At 41.1% G+C, this 25,351-nt stretch overlaps 5 protein-coding genes across 6 annotated transcripts in view; 4 read left to right on the top strand and 1 right to left on the bottom strand.

Moving 5' to 3' along the window:
- The first annotated feature begins 37 nt into the window (after nt 1-37).
- LOC145467995 (retinol dehydrogenase 8-like) lies at nt 38-3,968 on the top strand. 2 transcript variants are annotated; one of them, XM_081451657.1, is made up of 4 exons: nt 38-348; nt 1,336-1,609; nt 2,867-3,185; nt 3,367-3,968. In XM_081451657.1, the coding sequence occupies exons 1-4, from the start codon at nt 84-86 to the stop codon at nt 3,400-3,402; spliced, it is 894 nt and encodes a 297-aa protein (XP_081307783.1). In that variant the 5' UTR covers nt 38-83; the 3' UTR covers nt 3,403-3,968. The 2 variants fall into 2 exon arrangements, with proteins under 2 accessions (XP_081307783.1, XP_081307782.1); XM_081451656.1 differs by having other exon boundaries at nt 2,867-3,968.
- A 1,975-nt stretch (nt 3,969-5,943) lies between these two features.
- LOC145467895 (uncharacterized) overlaps nt 5,944-25,351 on the bottom strand; it is a 195,093-nt gene continuing 175,685 nt past the window's right edge. The window contains exon 6 of the transcript XR_014042135.1: nt 5,944-7,279. The gene's annotated coding sequence lies outside the window, so the exon portion shown is untranslated. The remainder of the gene's footprint in view (nt 7,280-25,351) is intronic.
- Nucleotides 8,149-12,335, top strand: LOC145468383 (retinol dehydrogenase 8-like). The gene is made up of 3 exons (XM_081452078.1): nt 8,149-8,664; nt 9,654-9,927; nt 11,185-12,335. Exons 1-3 carry the CDS (start codon nt 8,400-8,402, stop codon nt 11,519-11,521), a joined length of 876 nt encoding a protein of 291 aa, XP_081308204.1. The 5' UTR covers nt 8,149-8,399; the 3' UTR covers nt 11,522-12,335.
- Nucleotides 16,175-20,482, top strand: LOC145467999 (retinol dehydrogenase 8-like). Its single transcript, XM_081451661.1, has 3 exons — nt 16,175-16,678; nt 17,388-17,661; nt 18,714-20,482. Exons 1-3 carry the CDS (start codon nt 16,414-16,416, stop codon nt 19,057-19,059), a joined length of 885 nt encoding a protein of 294 aa, XP_081307787.1. The 5' UTR covers nt 16,175-16,413; the 3' UTR covers nt 19,060-20,482.
- Nucleotides 20,629-25,225, top strand: LOC145467130 (retinol dehydrogenase 8-like). Its single transcript, XM_081450665.1, has 3 exons — nt 20,629-21,354; nt 23,061-23,334; nt 24,425-25,225. Exons 1-3 carry the CDS (start codon nt 21,084-21,086, stop codon nt 24,759-24,761), a joined length of 882 nt encoding a protein of 293 aa, XP_081306791.1. The 5' UTR covers nt 20,629-21,083; the 3' UTR covers nt 24,762-25,225.

The following is a 25,351-nucleotide window of genomic DNA, read 5'->3' as shown; positions in this document are numbered from 1 at the left end:
TGACCTATTATGATTACCTTTGTTTGAGCGTGGTGTCAGCAGTAAGCTTCCATAATCTGGAATAATCGTTCATCAGGGATATCATGGCTTCTCAAATCGTGCTGATCTCTGGTTGTTCTAGCGGCATAGGACTCGCTACAGCCGTGTTTCTCGCTAAAGATGCTGACAAACGCTTCAAGGTTTACGCCACCATGAGAAATCTGGCGAAGAAAGGACAACTGGAGGAAGAAGGAAAGGACTGTCTTGGAGACACATTGATTATCAAACAGATGGACGTGTGTAGCGATGAATCAGTCGAAAAAGCTGTAAAAGAAGTGCTGAACGCTGAAGGAAGGATTGATGTGTTGTGTAAGTAGTGTAAATCATGGTTTTCTCTATTTATTCTGAAAGAACCCACATCGAGCTTTGTCATCAATAGAGGTAGTTTACAATGTACTATTTGACCTCTATTTTTGACGCTATTGACAAATTTGTTATCTTGATATTATCCAAAATTGTCGTAAACGACATTAAAATCTGCTCTCCTTTTGATACCTATATATCAGCTTATAACAGTGGGTGAGAAATTACAATGTTACGATTCCGTGACCGTGTGTAGTAAGGACAATGTTGGTGAGGTCAGGCGTTATGTAACAGGTATAATAATCAATTTACATAAACACCAAAGCAGTTCTTCAAGCGAAACGTGATACAGAGCGGCGTGTTGAGTTTATTTGAACCGTTTGGTTAGAGAAGTTTACTCTAGTAATCTATATAGGACAGAATAGATCAAAAGTCAAAACAGTATATCAGTGGGGGCCATTGAGGTAAAAACCATTAAACTCTAATGCAAATTTTGATTTCAATTCAGAGTAAATTATTTTTGCCATATTAATTAGGACTAAATCCCAAAACTCTCACAAACCTTGTTTTTTCTTTGTTTGGTGACAGACAGGATAACAGTTAAAAATTACGTCTTATCTGTCCTTTAAAGTGAACGCAAAAGCAGATTTCGAGCATTTTGCCCACAAGAATAAGAATTTGTCACGTAGGTGTTGAAAAGTGCCTTTCAACTGCAATATCTGAAGCAGATCGATCGGCGTGAGGAACAATTAATCCAAGTTTTTGTAAGGAGTAACTCAATCTAAGAGTAGGTGAAAGGGATACCATTCTCTACGGAAGATATATGGCTGGGTGACTTTTTACCTCTCTAAAAAAGAAAAACTATATTAACGGGTAAGGTTTATATAATTAAACTCTGTTCAGCACGCGCCGGCAAGCTTAATGCCTCTGGGATACAACTCAAAGGTCGTTTACTTTCCTACAGGGAGATATTTTGCTCTTTTCATCTTTCAGTCAACAATGCCGGCAGTGGCTTTTTCGCGGCTTCAGAATTTGTCCCTATCAGTGTTGCTCAAGACATGTTCAACGTGAATTTCTTTGGTACTCTCCGCTTAATCAAGGCAGTGTTACCCAGCATGAAAGCGAGGCAAAGCGGGCACATCATCAACAACAGTTCTGTGTCGGGGATTATGGGTATCCCTTTTCTGGAAATTTATTCAGCGTCAAAGTTTGCTGTTGAAGGGTTGAGTGAATCATTGGCTCCGCGTCTACAACAGTTTAACATCAGGTAAAGGAGACATGACAAGTAGTTAACACATTTTCTTGAGGGGACACTATCGTTAGGGCGTTCGCGTCAAATTTCAAAGCAAAGCAAAGGCAGCCACGTTTGATTGTAACGAGATAAAGCGAGATTGAGAGTGGTAACTGTTTCAAAGTAGATTCTGTAACCTACCAAAAACGTGCGTTGTGATTTTCGTGAATTTAGTTTAAGAGTGCGAGATTCACATGAGAGAATCGCAGAGCAGGTGACTTTTTTGTGCCCTTCTGGACATCCAGTGGAATCCTTCTGGCCCGCAAGGATAAGTATTTTAGCGTAAAAGTCATATCGAAGCTGGACTCCGAATTGTATTACTGGCTGATACGGTTTTTTCACTGAGAAGCCTCATCCATTTGTGATAAAACCTGAACCACAAATAATCCAAAATGCACTGGAAGCCCAGTCAAAAATCCCTTGATTACGTTCAGCCCAGTTCCCGGGATGACGTCAATGTTGGCGGTCTTGAGCACTGAAATTACAAGTTTATTTACCAACCCATTGGCGCCTGTACCGCCCGTAACCGCCCGTGACGAGCGCTCGCCTTAGTTCCCTTTCTGACGTCATCACCTTTGATTAAAATTGGCATCACTTATACTCAAGTTCTGCAGGAGGAAAAGATCTTTCCAATGATACCCAGATCAGAGTGACTGGGTCAATTGAGCGTGAAATATGCACGAAAATGCTTAGAAATTTCAGTGAAAAACTCAGAGCAAAATTTCCCTCTACTACACCTGGCTACTCCGTGGTAAGAATTTCCCGTCTCGATGATGCTTTCTCGGAAATTCTTGAACTGAAAGCAAGCCCAGTAGTAGGTCAACAACTGCAGTACTAAGATAACAAAAGGAGAAAAAGGAAAAAGAGGCAAAAAATAAAAAATAAAAAAACGAAAAGCCTAAAGACGTAGGTCATTTTGATTTCTGCGCAAAAATGTCATAAAACGCGATGCTAGTGGAAAGAAAGGCATGCTGTGATGTTGCAAATGCCTTTGTGAGTAGGTTAGAGATAATTTAGCTCATATCCAGGCTAAAAATTTCCAAAGTGCCTAAAAATGCGTGTTTTTCTAAAAATCTCCGGGTGTTAATGGGCCGTAGGAACGTGAGAATTTTATCAAAGGAGATAATTTTTTTCGCTGAAGTTATTAGGGAAACTGGTAGAAGGAGAACAGTTTACAGTTTTTTTCTTAATAATGAATATAACTGACATGTTTTGTTTGTCTCCGTTCTACAGGTGTACGATAATTGAAATAGGTCCTGTGGACACCCAGATCGCACAAAATGCTCAAGACTGGACCAAAACCCTAGAGGAGCCTGATGAGAAAACGAAGGAGTTAAAGAAGATATGGGATGGAAATTTCGTGGCCTTGTGCAGTAAGAAGATGGACTGCTATGAAATAGCAGCCATAATCCAAGAGATAATTCTTGGCCAAAACACCAAATTCCGCTGTTACACACACGCCGAGTTTATGGCTGGTGCACTTGCCGCCAAGGTCAAAAATTCTGCCACGAATGAGCCTATTGAAATTATGACCAAACTGGTGTTTGGAAATGTACGCCAGTCCATTTACTATATATTATTTTACAAAAAATAGGATTTGAAATAATTTTGCATTGCGATTTACTCGAGATCAAACATACAGTATATTTTTATTCCGTGTGTTCTACTTTGTAGGCATCTCAAATTTTACACAGGGAAATAGGTTTCCACGAACTGCTCTTTTTGTCTTTCAGTCAACAATGCTGGCTTTGGCTTTTTCTCGGCTGTAGAGTGTGTTCCTATCAGTATGGCCCAAGACATGTTTGACGTGAATTTCTTTGGTACTCTCCGCTTAATCAAGGCAGTGTTACCGAATATGAAAGCGAGGCAAAGCGGACACATCATCAGCAACACTTCTATGGCAGGAATTGTGGGTCTGCCGTTTATGGACATTTATTCAGCGTCAAAATTTGCTGTTGTTGCTACGCTACTCACTATCTATCACAGAATAGATAGTGAGTAGCGTAGCCAATCAGAGATCGGCATTTGTGATAGAACGCTAGTATAGATTTATACTAAAACAGAATAGATAGTGAGTAGCATAGCCAATCAGCGAACGGCATTCGTCATAGATTTTTGCTAAAGCGAGATAGAGAGCAACTCACTGTTTCAAAGCAGATGCTGTAACCTACCTAAACCCCTCGTTATTTCACGTGAATTTAGTGATTCGGAAACGGATTGGATCAGTGAACCACCGTAAACTTCCGAAGGTAACGACCATTGTTACTTTCGGAATAAGCAGTCTTTGAATTTGGGGCTCGTCACTTTCGGTAGGTCGTTACTTTCGGGGAGCAGAAAACGTTATATATGGTTGGTACGACTGAACTATTTTAACGAAATAAAAGACGGAAATTATTAAAAAAAAAAAAAAAAACGTTCTTAAAACATGACATGAAATTCTTCGTTCCTGTCACGTGGGTGGGCTCTTAATGTCTATACCGTGTTGTCAGTGGTGGGCAGGGAAGCTTGTCAGATACCGTAAACTGTTTCTACTTCATGACACACTGCTATATTAGTCTGCTTTAATAATATCTTAGTACGCTGGTCGAGTTTTCAATTTAAATTTGAAGAAACGTTCTTAATACGTTCCTCTGTAGGGGCTGGGTGGGGGGGGGGGGCAGGGGTGGATTCGCTACTTTCGGAGGGCTTGCTACTTTTGGGGGATCGCTGCTTTCGGGATTTATTAGCAGCCACAATTTTTTAACGTTACTTTCGGGGGGTCGTTACTTTCGGAATTTTACCTAAATCTTATTACATTGAACTGAGTGCGCGATTCACAGCGGAGAAGAATCAGCGACTTTTTGTGTGGTCCTCTTGACCTCCAATTGACTCATAGTCTCCAAGACGTTATAAGGTAGCAAAAAGTGGCAATATGTTCGTTTACTATTTTTTTTAAAGAAAGTTCTTTGTTTTCTACTTTTCATCATCATACAATTGAAAGCAAGCATCTCATTTTGTTTTACAAGCAACTGCTAATAATCAAAGTGCTCTATGAGCAAACTCGTCGATTTCCCAGTGGATGATGATTGACATGTGTGGCTTACGGGTTATTCTGGTTATACGAATATAATTACCATATTGACTTCTGGCTATACTTGTTATAACAACAGTCTTTCTTTCTTTCTTTCTTTTTTTTTTTTTTTTAAAAAGAATAACTTTTCGTGCATACTACATGAAGCTCAAAAACTGGCAAACCTCCACTACATGAGCTGCATTGCTCCAATGGATTTACTCATTCTCGATTGAGCCACTCTGCCTTGTAAACTTTTCGTCGCCTTGCCCAACATATTTTCCTTCCCGCCTGAAGACGAAAGTGTAGTCTGCTGTACGTGAAAAAAAAAGAAAAAAAGTACGCGACTCAGCGCCGTTAGATCGAAAGCGAATAGCTTGCGAATAAGATCGAAGCGACTCTGCTCGCAGGAGAGCTGCGAAAGATCTTCAGAGAAATCGAGTTTTTTTTATTATGAATTACAAACGCACAACATCTAAACCATCGGATAAAATTTGAGGTCGATTATGCGAAACAGCAAGGTCGCGTAAGGTCAAAAACGGTGTTCTTATCGGTTCCAAGCTTGAAATAAGTACATGTAGCCAATTGTGGATGTCCTTCACAAAAAAAGGGTTGAAAAAGAAAAGAAAAAGACAAGTGGCTTAAAAAAACAAACGAAAAAAAAAAGCCGACGAATCCCGGAAACCAATCAGGTCTACTAGACTGGAACGTGGGTGCTAACCAGGGTAATATATGAGAAACCTTGCTTCAAGGGGGAAAGATACAAAGTACTTCAGCCTTATCTCAGATTGGCTAGCAAATATGCGAATTAGGTAACAGATATGCGACATATAGTCTCTTAAACTGCAAACTTCTCGGAACCCGACGTTTTGTGTGGCTAGTACACAGGGAACAGAGGAGTCCTATTTGTCCTTTTCTTCACTTACATTTGCCGTACAATTGTAGCGCGAATCAAGTTTCAAACGAATAACAATGACTGAAGCCTTTTGTCAGTTGTCAGTAAATCTGACTACAAATGTCAGTTGTCAGTTAAATTTTTGGGTATTTGTCATTTGTCAGTTAACCCCTTCCAGACCCTCTTTACTTTTGTCAACTACGAGCTCTGGGCTTCAGATATGAGTTTTCGTCAGTTTTTCTGGCAAAATCTGGACCTTGCATCAAAGAAGGATGATTTAATTACGAGCATTGTAAATAACCCTTTTTTGGACTGATTGACATAATTTTTTAAAAGTCGAGCCGACTTTTTTTCAAGTTTACCCTCGATGCGGTGTGTTTAAAGTCCTGTCCACAATGCGCCCGAGAAATTTGAGCCCGCAACAATCAGCGGTCATTTTGGGTTTGTGTTTGAGGAAAACATCACATGGTTATCGCCATGTCATCGTTTTCAAAAAGCTTCGTTTTCAAAATATTGTCCGTCCACACTAAAACGCAAAGCCGGCGTTTTCAAATTCCCCCGATCTCCAGAGCGTTTTCGTGTGGACGGTAGGCTTAACCGTAGAAATAAAGCTGCGTTTTCAAATTTATCCGACGGGGTCTTAATCCCCTCAAATTGTGCCCATCCATACCCCTTTGACTTCCCTGGGTTTCTTTCCCGGGGGGGGGGCACTGCCATATATGGGCTATATAGGTATGTGCCGCTGTGAAGGGTATGGTTTTCAAGCAGTTTACTCTAGGATAGGGTATATAAACCAGAGCGTTTGGGTCTAGAATAGGGTATCATTTTCCAAAAACTGACTTGTTGGTTGAAGATTTTACCTAGACTAAGGAAACCAGGAATTGCAACTCAAAAATATAAAAAAATCAAATCGGCAAGTTTAAATTTACGCAAATCAGCCTCAATAGTGTCGATAGATGGGGGGATTTGGGGAGTTTACTCTAGTATAGGGTAGCAAAATTCAGCTGAACTAGCTCTGGTATAGGCTAAGGGTTCCAGGGTCCCAGCGGCACATCCCCACCCAGAAATTCCCAAAGAACCCCCCCGGGTTCTTTAGAGTTCTTCTACCTTTCTAAGCTGTTATTGTGGTATTACAGTGGACTCTATGACCAGCTATCTAGTAAGAGTTGAAATAATTACTTAAAATTGGGTTACCTGATCCGTGTAATCACATCGCTGTCAACATTTGTTGTACGACAACGCGCTAATTCTCATCATAGACTACGAGTAGTCCCTCTTTTGCTTAGTCCGTCGTTGCGTAACGCGAAAGAAAACCGCGAGAAAAAAATGATTGCGCGAAATCCTGGGGGCGAGGAGTGCGCGAAAGGAGTGACTACCGCCTAAGCCCAAGAGTTTGCTCTTTCACGGCCGAGTGATTTTTCGGTGTAGGATTTCTAATCTTGACGTCCTCTCATTATCGCCTGTTGTCAATAACCCCGGGAGATATCCTGAATAAAATTGCTCTGCGCTACTCTTCAAAAGGCCAGGCAAAAACATATGCCTTGAGAAGTATATCTTCGTTCAATATTCGTTCAGCGAAACCGCAAAGGAAGTTTTAAAAAGAAGACGGCGAATGAGACATCAGAAAACGATTTTCGCTGCGTCTGTAGGTGTAAATCTAAAAGTTCAAATGCAGTGTTTCAACCGAGAATTTACATTATGTCTTTGACAAAGGAGATCATCCAACTGCGGTGAAATGTTTGCCGATAGCAGCGGAAAGTTTCAGGTGAATGTCCGGTTTCAAGTGAAAGTCCGGTTCAATCTTTCAAATGGACGGTAGAAAGGCCAACCTCAGTGAATTCATATTCACGGACTTGGACGATGCTGTTGAGCGGCGTAATCAGAAACACGCTCGCAGTCGGGTTGAGGGCGGAAAGCTTTGTCAAACAAGACACTGGATAAATTTAAATCTTTCCAAAGCCTGTTGGCCGATTCGCAAGAACATTACGGGTTGCGAAGCGCGATTCCAACGCTTCAATTTGCTCTGGTACCGCTTCGCTTTGCTCCGGTTTCAAAACATTCCTGCAAGACGTCACACGTATCTCGAATGTTGACAAGACGTCGTCAACGCTCCTAACATAAGCCAATCATATTTTTGCGTTGTGAGTGCAACGCATAATTCAAACTCTTGGGCTTAGGCGGTAGTCCCTCCTTTCGCGCGCTCCTCGCCTCCAAGATTTCGCGCGGCCATTTTTGTCTCGCGGTTTTCTTTCGCGTCACGCAACGACGGACTAAGCGAAAGAGGGACTACTCGTAGTCTATTCTCATCACTGAGTGCTGTACATTTCCGGTTATGATGGTTCGAAGAAATTATTAGTATAAAAAGGCATTATTCCTAATTTCATGATTGAAGCTCCAAAGCCGACTGCATAACAGATTTGTAATCATGAGTTAATTTTGAGGGAGAAATGATTTCAGTCACACGCGGGGAATAATGATTAATAATGACACGGTGAGTTGTTACCAGTCTTTTGTGCACTTAGTTTCTGGATAACCAACTTATATTTATCCAGCTACCCTGGCCTCTCTCTTCTCCCGCGAGGGTTCAACCCCTATACGGCAGAAAGGAAGTTTGACGGTCTGGACTACCTGTGAGGTAGCCTCCAGGCTAAAGGAGGCAACCGAAATAAGAACGAACGCCCGCTGTACTCGTCTCTATGTCCTATCAAGTGGCGTCATGATTGTTGCGTGACGTTATTATGACCTATTATGATTACCTTTGTTTGAGCGTGGTGTCAGCGGTAAGCTTGCATAATCTGGAATAATCGTTCATCAGGGATATCATGGCTTCTCAAATCGTGCTGATCTCTGGTTGTTCTAGCGGCATAGGACTCGCTACAGCCGTGTTTCTCGCTAAAGATGCTGACAAACGCTTCAAGGTTTACGCCACCATGAGAAATCTGGCGAAGAAAGGACAACTGGAGGAAGAAGGAAAGGACTGTCTTGGAGACACATTGATTATCAAACAGATGGACGTGTGTAGCGATGAATCAGTCGAAAAAGCTGTAAAAGAAGTGCTGAACGCTGAAGGAAGGATTGATGTGTTGTGTAAGTAGTGTAAATCATGGTTTTCTCTATTTATTCTGAAAGAACCCACATCGAGCTTTGTCATCAATAGAGGTAGTTTACAATGTACTATTTGACCTCTATTGCTGACGCTATTGACAAATTTGTTATCTTGATATTATCCAAAATTGTCGCAAACGACATTAAAATCTGCTCTCCTTTTGATACCTATATATCAACCTATAACAGTGGGTGAGAAATTACAATGTTACGATTCCGTGACCGTGTGTAGTAAGGACAATGTTGGTGAGGTCAGGCGTTATGTAACAGGTATAATAATCTATTTACATAAACACCAAAGCAGTTCTTCAACCGAAACGTGATACAGAGCGGCGTGTTGAGTTTATTTGAACCGTTTGGTTAGAGAAGTTTACTCTAGTAATCTATATAGGACAGAATAGATCAAAAGTCAAAACAGTATATCAGTGGGGGCCATTGAGGTAAAAACCATTAATCTCTAATGCAAATTTTGATTTCAATTCAGAGTAAATTATTTTTGCCATATTAATTAGGACGAAATCCCAAAACTCTCACAAACCTTGTTTTTTCTTTGTTTGGTGACAGACAAGATAACAGTTAAAAATTACGTCTTATCTGTCCTTTAAAGTGAACGCAAAAGCAGATTTCGAGCATTTTGCCCACAAGAATAAGAATTTGTCACGTAGGTGTTGAAAAGTGCCTTTCAACTGAAATATCTGAAGCAGATCGACCGGCGTGACGAACAATTAATCCAAGTTTTTGTAAGGAGTAACTCAATCTAAGAGTACGTGAAAGGGATACCATTGGAAGATATATAGCTGGGTGACTTTTTACCTCTCTAAAAAAGAAAAGCTATATTAACGGGTAAGGTTTATATAATTAAACTCTGTTCAGCACGCGCCGGCAAGCTTAATGCCTCTGGGATACAACTCAAAGGTCGTTTACTTTCCTACAGGGAGATATTTTAAGGGACTGCTCTTTTCATCTTTCAGTCAACAATGCCGGCAGTGGCTTTTTCGCGGCTTCAGAATTTGTCCCTATCAGTGTTGCTCAAGACATGTTCAACGTGAATTTCTTTGGCACTCTCCGCTTAATCAAGGCAGTGTTACCCAGCATGAAAGCGAGGCAAAGCGGGCACATCATCAACAACAGTTCTGTGTCGGGGATTATGGGTATCCCTTTTCTGGAAATTTATTCAGCGTCAAAGTTTGCTGTTGAAGGGTTGAGTGAATCATTGGCTCCGCGTCTACAACAGTTTAACATCAGGTAAAGGAGACATGACAAGTAGTTAACACATTTTCTATGAAGGGACACTATCGTTAGGGCGTTCACGTCAAATTTCAAAGCAAAGCAAAGGCAGCCACGTTTGATTGTAACGAGATAAAGCGAGATTGAGAGTGGTAACTGTTTCAAAGTAGATTCTGTAACCTACCAAAAACGTGCGTTTTGATTTTCGTGAATTTAGTATAAGAGTGCGAGATTCACATGAGAGAATCGCAGAGTAGGTGACTTTTTTGTGCCCTTCTGGACATCCAGTGGAATCCTACTGGCCCGCAAGGATAAGTATTTTAGCGTAAAAGCCATATCGAAGCTGGACTCCGAATTGTATTACTGGCTGATACGGTTTTTTCACTGAGAAGCCTCATCCATTTGTGATAAAACCTGAACCACAAATAATCCAAAATGCACTGGAAGCCCAGTCAAAAATCCCTTGATTACGTTCAGCCCAGTTCCCGGGATGACGTCAATGTTGGCGGTCTTGAGCACTGAAATTACAAGTTTATTTACCAACCCATTGGCGCCTGTACCGTCCGTAACCGCCCGTGACGAGCGCTCGCCTTAGTTCCCTTTCTGACGTCATCACCTTTTATTAAAATTGGCATCACTTATACTCAAGTTCTGCAGGAGGAAAAGATCTTTCCAATGATACCCAGATCAGAGTGACTGGGTCAATTGAGCGTGAAATATGCACGAAAATGCTTAGAAATTTCAGTGAAAAACTCAGAGCAAAATTTCCCTCTACTACACCTGGCTACTCCGTGGTAAGAATTTCCCGTCTCGATGATGCTTTCTCGGAAATTCTTGAACTGAAAGCAAGCCCAGTAGTAGGTCAACAACTGCAGTACTAAGATAACAAAAGGAGAAAAAGGACAAAGAGGCAAAAAATAAAAAATAAAAAAACGAAAAGCCTAAAGACGTAGGTCATTTTGATTTCTGCGCAAAAATGTCATGAAACGCGATGCTAGTGGAAAGAAAGGCATGCTGTGATGTTGCAAATGCCTTTGTGAGTAGGTTAGAGATAATTTAGCTCATATCCAGGCTAAAAATTTCCAAAGTGCCTAAAAATGCGTTTTTTTCTAAAAATCTCCGGGTGTCAATGGGCCGTAGGAACGTGAGAATTTTATCAAAGGAGATAATTTTTTCGCTGAAGTTATTAGGGAAACTGGTAGAAGGAGAACAGTTTACAGTTTTTTTCTTAATAATGAATATAACTGACATGTTTTGTTTGTCTCCGTTCTACAGGTGTACGATAATTGAAATAGGTCCTGTGGACACCCAGATCGCACAAAATGCTCAAGACTGGACCAAAACCCTAGAGGAGCCTGATGAGAAAACGAAGAAGTTAAAGAAGATATGGGATGGAAATTTCGTGACCTTGTGCAGTAAGAAGATGGACTGCTATGAAATAGCAGCCATAATCCAAGAGATAATTCTTGGCCAAAACACCAAATTCCGCTGTTACACACACGCCGAGTTTATGGCTGGTGCACTTGCCGCCAAGGTCAAAGATTCTGCCACGAATGAGCCTATTGAAATTATGACCAAACTGGTGTTTGGAAAACGAGAGGATGAGAATTAAAAAGATGAACCTTTTCATTCCAAGATCGAAAGACTAATTTTTCTTTAATACAGATAGGTTTAGTTACAGTTTAAAGTGATTTATGCTCTTTCTTTCATAATAGGCCGTTTCCGAATTACCTTGTGCCTCTGTTTCAAAACGAGGCCTCGTGAAAAACCTTTCATATGAAAATGAGTTTGATTTCCATGAAAATAAACCTGTAGGACGAAAACATTTTTATATGACCTTGGCTCCTCTGCTTGATTGGTAATATGTAGAAGATGATTACTGATGATTACTGGTGGAAAGTTCAGCTGCATGTTGCAACTGAACTTTGCAACTCAGTTGCATGTGCAATTATTTAAACACTCAGGGTCTTTAAACAATTGAGGAGAAAGTGCTGCTTTTGTAATGACATCTGCAAATGGTTAGACTTTCTAGTCTTCTCGGATAAGGACGATAAACCGTAGGCCCCGTCTCACAACTCTTCATAATTAATTCTGTGGGACGTAAACGAACCCACACACTGATCGAAAAGAGTAGGGGACGCAGTTCCCGGTGTGGTGGGCTATCTCTCATCTGATGGTTAAATGCTCGGAGATATAAACTGCATAAGCTACTCTGTAATTCGAGGCTAAATAAAGTAATGTACGTTTGACCAACTTTGGGTCGATTTGCAGGACCTTGGGCGATATTTCCCAGCCCTAGGGACTCTAAACTAATTCCAGAAGACTTTGGTTTTCAGTCAAATGGACAGAGGAAAAATAATTGAACGCTTACTTTGGAGCAATCCAGCCGAAATATAGCCCCACTTAATTTTAAGACTGAAAAAGTAGCCGAAAGCGCCTTGCACGCAGCGTTGTTTTGACCAACTTTGGGTCGATTTGCAGGACCTTGGGCGATATTTCCCAGCCCTAGGGACTCTAAACTAATTCCACAAAACTTTGGTTTCCAGTCAAATGGACAGAGGAAAAATAATTGAACGCTTACTTTGGAGCAATCCGGCAGAAATATAGCCCCACTTAATTTTAAGACTGAAAAAGTAGCCGAAACCGCCTTGCGCGCAGCGTGATTTTGACCAACTTTGGGTCGATTTGCAGGACCTTGGGCGATATTTCCCAGCCCTAGGGACTCTAAACTAATTCCAGAAGACTTTGGTTTTCAGTCAAATGGACAGGGGAAAAATAATTGAACGCTTACTTTGGAGCAATCCGGCCGAAATATAGCCCCACTTAATTTTAAGACTGAAAGAGTAGCCGAAACCGCCTTGCGCGCAGCGTGATTTTGACAAACTTTGGGTCGATTTGCAGGACCTTGGGCGATATTTCCCAGCCCTAGGGACTCTAAACTAATTCCAGAAGACTTTGGTTCTCAGTCAAATGGACAGAGGAAAAATAATTGAACGCTTACTTTGGAGCAATTCGGCCGAAATATAGCTCCACTTAACTTTAAGACTGAAAAAGTAGCCGAAAGCGCCTTGGACGCAGCGTGAATTTAACCAACATTGGGTCGATTTGCGGGACCTTGGGCGATATTTCCCAGCCCTAGGGACTCTAAACTAATTCCAGAAGACTTTGGTTCTCAGTCAAATGGACAGAGGAAGAATAATTGAACGCTTACTTTGGAGGAATCCGGCCCAAATATAGCTCCACTTAATTTTAAGACTGAAAAAGTAGCCGAAAGCGCCTTGCACAAAGCGTGACTTTGACCAACTTTGGGTCGATTTGCAGGACCTTGGGCGATATTTCCCAGCCCTAGGGTCTGTAAACTAATTCCAGAAGACTTTGGTTCTCAGTCAAATGGACAGAGGAAAAATAATTGAACGCTTACTTTGGAGCAATTCGGCCGAAATATAGCTCCACTTAACTTTAAGACTGAAAAAGTAGCCGAAACCGCCTTGCACGCAGCGTGATTTTGACCAACTTTGGGTCGATTTGCAGGACCTTGGGCGATATTTCCCAGCCCTAGGGACTCTAAGCTAATTCCACAAGACTTTGGTTTTCAGTCAAATGGACAGAGGAAAAATAATTGAACGCTTACTTTGGAGCAATCTGGCCGAAATATAGCCCCACTTAATTTTAAGACTGAAAAAGTAGCCGAAAGCGCCTTCCGCGCAGCGTGATTTTGACCAACTTTGGGTCGATTTGCAGGACCTTGGGCGATATTTCCCAGCCCTAGGGACTCTAAGCTAATTCCACAAGACTTTGGTTTTCAGTCAAATGGACAGAGGAAAAATAATTGAACGCTTACTTTGGAGCAATCCGGCCGAAATATAGCTCTACTTAATTTTAAGACTGAAAAAGTAGCCGAAACCGCCTCTCACGCAGCGTGATTTTGGCCAACTTTGGGTCGATTTGCAGGACCTTGGGCGATATTTTCCAGCTCTAGGGACTCTAAGCTAATTCCACAAGACCTTGGTTCTCAGTCAAATGGACAGAGGAAAAATAATTGAACGCTTACTTTGCAGCAATCCGGCCGAAATATAGCTCCACTTAATTTTAAGACTGAAAAAGTAGCCGAAACCGCCTTGAACGCAGCGTGATTTTGACCACCTTTGGGTCGATTTGCAGGACCTTGGGCGATATTTCCCAGCTCTAGGGACTCTAAACTAATTCCAGAAGACTTTGATTTTCAGTCAAATGGACAGAGCAAAAATAATTAAACGCTTACTTTGGAGCAATCCGGTCGAAATATAGCTCCACTTAATTTTAAGACTGAAAAAGTAACCGAAACCGCCTTGAACGCAGCGTGATTTTGACCAACTTTGGGTCGATTTGCAGGACCTTGGGCGATATTTCCCAGCCCTAGGGACTCTAAGCTAATTCCACAAGACTTTGGTTCTCAGTCAAATGGACAAATGAAAAATAATTGAACGCTTACTTTAGAGGAATCCGGCCGAAATATAGCCCCACTTAATTTTAAGACTGAAAAAGTAACCGAAACCGCCTTGCGCGCAGCGTGATTTTGACCAACTTTGGGTCGATTTGCAGGACCTTGGGCGATATTTCCCAGCCCTAGGGACTCTAAACTAATTCCAGAAGACTTTGGTTTCCAGTCAAATGGATAGAGGAAAAATAATTGAACGCTTACTTTGGAGCAATCCGGCCGAAATATAGCTCCACTTAATTTGAAGACTGAAAAAGTAGGCGAAACCGCCTTGCGCGCAGTGTGATTTTGACCAACTTTGGGTCGATTTGCAGGACCTTGGGCGATATTTCCCAGCCCTAGGGACTCTAAGCTAATTCCACAAGACTTTGGTTTTCAGTCAAATGGACAGAGGAAAAATAATTGAACGCTTACTTTGGAGCAATTCGGCCGAAATATAGCTCCACTTAACTTTAAGACTGAAAAAGTAGCCGAAACCGCCTTGCACGCAGCGTGATTTTGACCAACTTTGGGTCGATTTGCAGGACCTTGGGCGATATTTCCCAGCCCTAGGGACTCTAAGCTAATTCCACAAGACTTTGGTTTTCAGTCAAATGGACAGAGGAAAAATAATTGAACGCTTACTTTGGAGCAATCTGGCCGAAATATAGCCCCACTTAATTTTAAGACTGAAAAAGTAGCCGAAAGCGCCTTGCACGCAGCGTGATTTTGACCAACTTTGGGTCGATTTGCAGGACCTTGGGCGATATTTCCCAGCCCTAGGGACTCTAAGCTAATTCCACAAGACTTTGGTTTTCAATCAAATGGACAGAGGAAAAATAATTGAACGCTTACTTTGGAGCAATCCGGCCGAAATATAGCCCCACTTAATTTTAAGACTGAAAAAGTAGCCGAAACCGCCTTGCGCGCAGCGTGATTTTCACCAACTTTGGGTCGATTTGCAGGACCTTGGGCGATATTTCCCAGCCCTAGGGACTCTAAACTAATTCCAGAAGACTTTGGTTTTCAGGCAAATGGACAGAGGAAAAATAATTGAACGCTTACTTTGGAGCAATCCGGCCGAGATATAGTTCCACTTAATTTTAAGACTGAAAAAGTAGCCGAAAGCGCCTTGCACGCAGCGTGATTTTGACCAACTTTGGGTCGATTTGCAGGACCTTGGGCGATATTTCCCAGCCCTAGGGACTCTAAACTAATTCCAGAAGACTTTGGTTCTCAGTCAAATGGACAGAGGAAAAATAATTGAACGCTTACTTTGGAGCAATCCGGCCGAAATATAGGCCCACTTAATTTTAAGACTGAAAAAGTAGCCGAAAGCGCCTTGCACGCAGCGTGATTTTGACCAACTTTGGGTCGATTTGCAGGACCTTGGGCGATATTTCCCAGCCCTAGGGACTCTAAACTAATTCCAGAAGACTTTGGTTCTCAGTCAAATGGACAGAGGAAAAATAATTGAACGTTTACTTTGGAGCAATCCGGCCGAAATATAGCCCTATTGAATTTTAAGACTGAAAAAGTAGCCGAAAGCGCCCTTCGCGCAGCGTGATTTTGACAAACTTTGGGTCGATTTGCAGGACCTTGGGCGATATTTCCCAGCCCTAGGGACTCTAAACTAATTCCAGAAGACTTTGGTTCTCAGTCAAATGGACAGAGGAAAAATAATTGAAGGCTTACTTTGGAGCAATCTGGCCGAAATATAGCCCCACTTAATTTTAAGACTGAAAAAGTAGCCGAAACCGCCGTGCGCGCAGCGTGATTTTGACCAACTTTGGGTCGATTTGCAGGACCTTGGGCGATATTTTCCAGCCCTAGGGACTCTAAACTAATCCCAGAAGACTTTGGTTCTCAGTCAAATGGACAGAGGAAAAATAATTGAACGCTTACTTTGGAGGAATCTGGCCGAAATATATGATGTATGTTTAGATTGTTGTCTGACGTCATGATGACACCGTCAATGAACCAACCAGAGCTTAATTACAGTTCGCAAGAGTGACCTTTTGATACTCCTGACTTACACTTGCGTAATCATGGCTTCCCAAATCGTGCTGATTTCTGGTTGTTCTAGCGGCATAGGACTTGCTACAGCGGTGTTGCCCGCTAAAGATGCTGACAAACGCTTCAAGGTTTACGCCACCATGAGAAATCTGGCGAAGAAAGGACAACTGGAGGAAGAAGGAAAGGACTGTCTTGGAGACACACTGATCATCAAACAGATGGACGTGTGTAGCGATGAATCAGTCGAGAAAGCTGTAAAAGAAGTGCTGGACGCTGAGGGAAGGATTGTTGTGTTGTGTAAGTTAAACGGAGTTAAATGGCTAAGTTTTATCCCTAAATAGCCTGCAGCTTCGTCCTTAATAGACGTAGATATAACATCAACGTCTTTATGATATCGATACTATTGCTAACGCTATTGGAAATATTGATCATCTCGACATTATCCACGAATCTGCTGTATTTTTGATAGCTATCAGTGGGTAACAAATTATGGTAAATGTTGAAAACATCGGTGTTACGATTCCGTGATTTTGAGTATCGAGAACAATGTTATGTGACAGGTAAAATAAAAAGATTATTTGTTTTTGTTTTACATAACTGCCTCAGTCAGCAGTCCTCTTTGAACGAAACGTGTTTAGGGGCGGATTTTTTAGGGGTTAATTCCACCATTTGCTTAGAGAAGTTTAATTTACACGGGATACAATAGATCAGAATAAATACTATTACGTATTGGTGGCTTTCTTTTGACGTAAAATGTAAAAAATGTTAATGTATACGATCTATTCTTCACTGACGTGTTTTTGACGGAAAATCCATTAATTTCCATGCACATTTTGTGTGTTAGAGGTGTATGAAATTGCAGGGATTTCACGAACTGAAGTACAGCAAAGATTTAAATGTTAAAGGGGTCTTTCAAAATATCTCCTGTAGATGAGCTGAGGACAAATTCATCGCAACGTTCACACAGGAAAAAGAATTTTCACAGATTACACTTTTTGTCTTTCAGTCAACAATGCTGGCTACGGTTTTTTCTCCGCATTAGAGTGTGTCCCTATCAGTATGGCACAAGACATGTTTAACGTGAATTTCTTTGGCACTCTCCGCTTAATCAAGGCAGTGTTACCGAGCATGAAAGCGAGGCAAAGTGGGCACATCATCAACCACAGCTCCGTGGGAGGGATAGTGGGGACACCGTTTGTTGATATTTACTGTGCATCAAAGTTTGCTGTTGAAGGGTTGAGTGAATCCTTGGCTCCACTCCTACGGCAGTTTGACATCAGGTAACGGTGACATGAGAAACAGTTTAGAAGGTACTGGACGGAGCCTAGCTATCTATTACGATGAAAGTAATAACCTAGGGAGCCTGGGGACAGGACGCCGTCGTTCCTAGATCCCTTCTTCAAAACAAAGGAAAGTTTTCGGGACGGCAACTTGGCTTTGAACAAGAGATCCCCCGGGTCGTACTGTTTCCAGAGATTGTGCGACTCTTTTGCATTTTACGTAATTTTCCCATGTGCTTCGCACGAGCCATAAGAACCCTGGTTGTGTCAGAGAGGGAGGCCTGGGTGTAGATACCATAGGTGACAGGGGAGCCTGTGCCCGTGAGCACATCTCGGGATTATTCTTCCTTTCTGGCTACACTCTCTCCTTGTTCCCCTCGGGTGATGCGGTTTTCGGTCTGCTGTTCCAATTGCTTCAGTTTGCAGGCCATCAAAAATCGCCGAAGAAGAGAAGAAGAATCAGTTGGTGACTTCTTGTGTTTTTTTCTGCCCGTCGCATTTCATTTCCTTAACCAGGGGGTTGGGGGTACCCCCTCATATGGGCTATATAGGTGTGTGGGGCCTGAAAGGGAATGGTTTTTCAGCCCTTTTGGTCATAAATAGGGTATTGATTTTAGCCATTTTGGTCATGAATAGGGTATGGTTTTTGTACTCTAGTCTTGAATTGGGTATGTTTTTTAGAAGAAGCTACTTTTTGATCATTATAGATAAGACCATCAACAAAAGCCCTTTAAAAATCATGTTTAGGGCAACCGTGTCAGCCACAACGGTCATAAATAGGGTGTCGAATTTTTGGTGTGGTCATAAATAGGGTAGGGAAAATCACGGAGTTTTCGTCATAAAGAGGGTAAGGGTTTTGGGAAGCGGGCTGCACACCCCCACCAAATTTTTCTGGGAGTACTCACCTCCCGGGAATGTTAACTGACTTGTGTTTTCTTCTGGACGTCCAAGGATAAAACCGCATCTCATTTCCTCATATATTCATTATAATGTTAATCTCTAAACAAATGAATATAAACTGGTATGTATTATTTTCTGTTTTGTTTTCCTAGGTGTACGATACTGGAGACGGGTCCCGTGCAGAGCCAGATTCATCAGACTGGAGTAGACTGGGGCAAAGCCATCGACCACGACACGGCGGATGAGAAAACCAAGAAATTAAAGGAGATATGGGGTGAAAATTTCCTGCAATTATGCAGTGAGAAAATGGAAACGAATGAAATGGCAGCCTTTATCAAAGGGATAATTCTTGGCCAAAACACCAACTTTCGTTGTTATTCACACTCTGATTTTCTTGCTGATCAAATTGCAGCCAAGTTCAAAGATCCTGCCACTAATGAACTGATTGAAATAACAAGCAAACAGCTGTTTGAAAAACGAGAGGATGGAAATAAATAGGAGAACCTTCTCGCTCAATGATTGAGGTGCTGGTAGCCACAGATTTCTTTGAATAATAAATGGAAGAATGTAAAGAATTTGTTCATATTATTGTGAATATGAAGTACTGTAAAAAATGACGAAACCGTTCCCAGTATTGGTGGAGCAGGGGTACTCCCTTATATGGGCTATATAGGTATGTGCGGCCCCAAAGGGTAGGGTTTCCAGCCATTTTGGTCATAAATAGGGTATGGTTTTTGCACTCTAGTCATGAACTGGGTATGTATTTTAGAAGAAGCTACTTTTTCAGGTCATAAATAGGGTAGGGAAAATCGCAGATTTTGGTCATAAGTAGGGTAAGGGTTTTGGGGGGCGGGCTACACACCCCCATCCAATTTTTGCGGGAGTATCCCGCCCGGAAGCAGGAACGACGATTTCGTACTTCATCATTGTACGTATTCGTATCAATATTGTATTGATCACTAGTGGAAATTAAAACTGTTTGTTGGTTGAGAGCAATTCCTCTCACACGCACCAACACCACTCATGAATCGCACTGTTTCGACCTTTGGCAAGAGTGTCCTTCACCATCTTTTACTGAAATGTTTGCCCTGTTGGCCGAATGCACACGACTTTTCATGATCAGCTCTTCAAAAGCAAGGATAAGTTTTTTTTTCTGAGTATTCATGTCTTTAAAGAATCTCGTCTCTTTGAAAGCTTGTACACGATCTCAGCGTAAATTAGAACAAGGGCAGAGGGACAGGGGCATGGAACAGATCTGTTCCTTGAAATATCTGTTCTCTGAGGTTTTTTGCTCACTGTAAACCTAACGCCATTTACCGCGTCATTATCGTAACCCTGAGTAGGATTGAAATTTAATTTTTTCGCTCGTGCACCGTTTTTGATGCAGGCAATATCCGAACATACAAAAGTGTCTTGCCGGCAAGGTCTCTGTTTGAGATTTTTCCGTAAAGACCTCACTCTCGGTTAATAAGTAGTTAGTATCGATCTGAAATGGGTACCACTTTCTATGGAAGGCAAGAACAAAAGGGTTTCCTTTTCATGGTATACAATATCAAGAGTTTGGACACCGGGCGGTAAACTTTGTTTTAAAAGTACCTGTAACCCCAGCCCCCTTCAGAGGGTAGATGCCAGGTTAACGACGACAGATCGTCTTTTCCACATCGACCAGAATGTTTTTTGATCGGAAAGATCCAGTTACTGTTTCAGCAGGTATGGTGCAAATACATAAACAATAGCCTCCATTTGCCGCGAAAATATACTCGGATATTTTATCCGCGGACATTATCTGTTCCAAGAAGCGAACAGATAATGTCCGCGGACAAATATCCGAGCATATTTTCAAAGTCAAATGAAGGCTATTGTGTTTATTATCCTTCAAATCTTTTTCGCAACACGCGCAGTTTTGAAAATTGAAGAATATACTCAGATATGTCATGGAAGGAAGAAGAATAACTTATAAGCATTCTAAATCATTTTGTATGTACAATTTAAACATTAATAAGAACAGCTTTGTTCCTTGAATAAACAAGCTTTGTTTTTAAAGAAGAACTTTCCAAGTTGGCATAGTAAATTTTAGCCTCTGAAAAAATTGCTTTTTTGAGCGCAGAAAGTAATATAAGAAACTTACGAAAATGCGATTTCTGAGCTTTTTGTTATCTGTCATTGCAAATTAAGCCTCTTTAAAATGAAACATTAATCCGGCAGTAACAAATTGTGAGTTATGTGAAAAATGCGCCTTTGAAGTGAAGATAAACTAGGAAAGTCGGTAACCAACAAACTAACGTAACTATTATCTACTATTAGGTGATCGAAATTATTTAGCAAGCGTTACATGGTGTCCTATATTAATAGTCTCACTTTTAATTACTTTCAGGTCGTGAAAGCTGTGAATTACCATAATCTGAAAATAATTTAAAATGTACCGTGATATCAAGAGGCAGTGGTGTGTTCGTGCCCATGTATTTATCTAAGAGCTTTGTATCTAAGTCAATATCAACATCGTACAAGTGCACTCACCAGTCATGATCATGGCCTCCCAAATCGTGCTGATTTCTGGTTGTTCTACCGGAATGGGACTCGCTACAGCGGTGTTTCTCGCTAAAGATGCTGACAAACGCTTCAAGGTTTACGCCACCATGAGAAATCTGGCGAAGAAAGGACAACTGGAGGAAGAAGGAAAGGACTGTCTTGGAGACACATTGATCATCAAACAGATGGACGTGTGTAGTGATGAATCAGTCGAGAAAGCTGTAAAAGAAGTGCTGGACGCTGAGGGAAGGATTGATGTGTTGTGTAAGTTTGTTCCGCGCTGATTCACAGCTACTCAGATATTTTGTTTTCGTATATTAAACGAGGACATTAGTCAACACCTGGACAGTCCGATGAATCAGTATTATATGTACTTTTAAAGCTGCTAAAAGAGAAACCAATCACATACTATTACACATATCAAATATAGCCTGTATCTCCTGGCTATCCATGCAATTAAAGAAGCGAGACTGTCGTCGAAGTCTGTCCGTGATAAAAGAATGGTTTTTTATCCTGACCGGTCATGCTCCGCTAATTTGTTTCAAAGTGATAATTCGCTTCTCTTAGCCCGTCATCTTGATGGTTTGTTATGTCGATATCTTGTTTCAAACCACAAGTTTACATAGTTTGTACAGATAACAGTAATACAGCTCAGCCATCACCTAAATCATGCAAGATGATATAAAATTTGAAAAAGAATCCTTACAGGGTTGAATTTATATTTTTAGATTTATGAAATATTTATGAAAATACGTATCATTAGCAATAATGAAATTTGTTATCATATAACTCTGCTCTGATTGGTTGTAGGTTCGTTATCAAAGACTTCTCTAAACAAAGTTATATAATGTTGTATATTGCACTCTATTGACTTTATTTTACTAATAAGTTGAATACAACTGACTCCTCAGTTTTAGATTGTCGGATCGATGAAACCTCTGAGTTTGAACTTTCAACTTCTGAAAATTTTAAACTTTTGAAATCCGCTGAATTTTCTCCGGAGTTTCATTCTGATATGCGCACAAGCACAACATTCTCATTTTTTAATTAACATATGTTTTCAAAGGAAAGAAGAACATTCAATCAAACGTTACTTAAAATAATTTTTTGTGGTGTAACAGATTAACTTCTGAAAGAATGAAACCTCGAAATGTAAAAACAAAAAGTAACAAGGATGCTGAGTTAAGCCTTAAGCTATCCCAGTCTTCCTCCGATCTTTAAAGATCGAGGAAGACTAAGACGGCCAGTCTTCCTCAATCAAGTAGATCACCTGGATTACTGGATTACATCCGGAAAACTCGAAAATCCTTTTCAGATTATGGCTGTGCTACTGACAGAAAAATAATCTTCTCATACCAGGCTACAGATCGACCATCACATTTATTATAATTTACTGCGAATATGCCACTTACAATGTTTATATACATAGTTATATACAGTGCTATACAGACCACTCCAAGCAGAATGCATGATGTTTGTCCGAAGAACCTGTTTCACGATAACTGCAGAAATTCTCGCGCGCGCATTGGCAAATTTTCATTGTCAATAAGCGGACAGGCACATGAATTTACAATTTATGCGATGTGTCAACGAGCGAGAGTGGACAATTTGACAATTTGTTATCGTAAAAAAAAAACAAATTGAAGTCAGTTTTTAATGCGTCTGTCCTGTTATTGAGAATGAATTTTGTCGTGGATCGCCTCGTGGATCCACAGCTACTTTGACGACGCATATGTTATGACGAAATTCATGATCAATAACAGGACAGACGCATGAAAAACTGACCTCAATTTGTTAATTTTAATGGCCTTAGCCAACTCAGTGGTAGAGTCTGGATAAGTAACCGGAAGGTCGTGAGTTCGTCTCTTCGAGTATGATGCTTGAGTCAGTGACACTGTCAGTCTTTGTATTTTGTGAGTTACACGATTTTACTTCGCCGTAGTCATGTTTCAATCGTTTATTATTTACAGTCAATAACGCCGGCATCAGTTTGTTGACCCCCATGGAATGTGTTCCCATGAAAATTGCCAAGGAAGTGTTTGACGTGAACTACTTTGGAGCTTTTCGCTTGATCCAGGCTGTGCTTCCTGGAATGAAAGCGAGGCAAAGCGGGCTTATTATCAACAACAGCAGCCATTTTGGAATTGTTGGAATACCTTTTGTGGAAGTTTACTGCTCGTCAAAGTTTGCCCTTGAAGGTCTGACCGAGAGTATGGCTCCGATACTTCGTCAGTTCAATATCAGGTGAAAATATATCTTAAGTTATTAGTGTTTTTCCCCGTGTAATCAAATGATATTCACGTCTTAGCACAGAGGCCTTTCTTTGAAATACACATGCATCATCGTGATTAAAACTTGAGTACATGCCAGACCTTGGCAAGTCATAATACTTTGCTATTTCTGTTGTACTTTACCACGACGTACAACAACAACCTTTTCGGTGATTCTTATATTAAACAATGTAAACCAAACACGTAAGTCCTGTGAGCTGAGAATTTAAAAAATAAATTGGGCAGTTGACACTGTCCTGGGATCCTGCATTGCTGCTTGGATTCAAGAAGGGACTGCCTTGGGAAAGTGTCTGATTCTGTATTGCAAATTGAGACCCTCTCTCAATTCAACAAGTTCAGAAACAGCTGTCCGTTGATACTAGTTTTACTTGTATGCTCCTAAGCTCTCCGCTAGTGATACTTATTAGTGAAATTGCGTACACAGCATTTTTCGGTCTCTCAGGGCTGACATCAAACCCCACCCCGGCAGGTGTGATTCTCCCCATTATACCCTTCAACGTGCACGCTTCAGATCGACGAATTAAACCTGTTTTTCAGGTTCAAACCGGTTAGACCCTGACCAGGGGCCCGTTTCTCGAAAGCCCCGGAAGCTTTTCGGGCCCGTAAAGCCAGTTTTAGTTCATCCGTATCTAGAAACGGAGAAGTGTATACGCCTAAAACTTCTTGTATGAAGGGAACCTCTCTTCACATTAAAAAATATGTGAATAAAACAGCTCTGTAATGGTAGGGTTCAAGATTTTGCTATGGCTTTCAGGGCCCGAAAAGTTTTCGGGACCTTCGAGAAACTGGCCCCAGCGCCCTTGTGTTATGTGCTTGCATGGGCAAGGTACTTTCCTCTTACAACGCGCACTTGTTTCCTCTGTGGCGAATTGTCGTGACAATCTGACTTAAAGCGCCACGATCATTAGACTACAATTTGGATAAAATTTCACTCGATCAAAACCATCGCGGGTTAGTCGGGCGTTCCACAGTCTGCTTTTCTGGTAGAGAGGTCCTGGTACGCAGTCGTGCGCTTACTTCTGAAGTTTTTTTGTTGTTGTTAGGTGCTGCTTGTTGGAACCAGGACCAGTGCAGACTCCTATATTTGAGAAAGCGAGCGACTGGATTCAAGAAAACCTGGACGCAACGACTATTGACCCCAAGACCAAAAGTCTGTTTGAAGCGGCGCAAGCAAATTTGGACCGCGCATTCAGCGACGCCATGCAGAACTGTGAAGAAGTTGCACAAATTGTAAAGGATATAATATTAGGGGAAAAGAAAGATCTGCGATGTCAAACAAACCAGAAATTTGAGCCAGAAGACATCCCTGCTAAATTAGCTGATGCTACGGGAAATAAATCAGTTGATGTTATAACTGAGCGTTTTTTTGGCGGGCAGTAATAATATGAAAAATCTGTAGCGGTTAGTTAGGTTTGTTATCAGTAAATGTACCAGAGTTCATGACCTGCCCAACGAGTCTGTTGAAAATTTACAGTTGGTGTGATATCTCACGATTTTTACCGACTTAACTAAGTGTGGATGTAGATATAGATGTAGAAAATATAATTATGTGTAGCAATGATCAGAGTAATGATGAATAAAGCGTTCTAAGAAACATAAATGAACAAAAATAGCTTGACCTTAAACCCCTTCAACCGTAAAGAATGATAATTAGTTCATCATACATTTATACCGACAAATAATCACTATTGATTTTGTCCCAATATTCAATGCCACCCTAAAGAAGAGCATTTTTAACGTTAGTTCCAACTCACAACATCCAGACTCTCGTTTTGTAGTTAGTTAGTTGTACAGTTAATACAACGAAAATGGAAATTAATGTTTTACACCCCGGCCGGGTCTCAGCATGAACTTGTGCCAAGAATGGATTGTTTATTTTTCGAGTTCGATTTTGTTTCATTTTCATGCAGAGAACAAAGCAATTCATCTAGAGGAAAAAAGATAATAAACTGGCGGGAGACAACGTAGGT

The sequence above is a fragment of the Orbicella franksi genome, chromosome 14 (assembly GCF_964199315.1).
Source record: "Orbicella franksi chromosome 14, jaOrbFran1.1, whole genome shotgun sequence".
Classification (NCBI taxonomy): Eukaryota; Metazoa; Cnidaria; class Anthozoa; order Scleractinia; family Merulinidae; genus Orbicella; species Orbicella franksi.
This window is presented reverse-complemented; position numbering and strand designations above follow the sequence as displayed.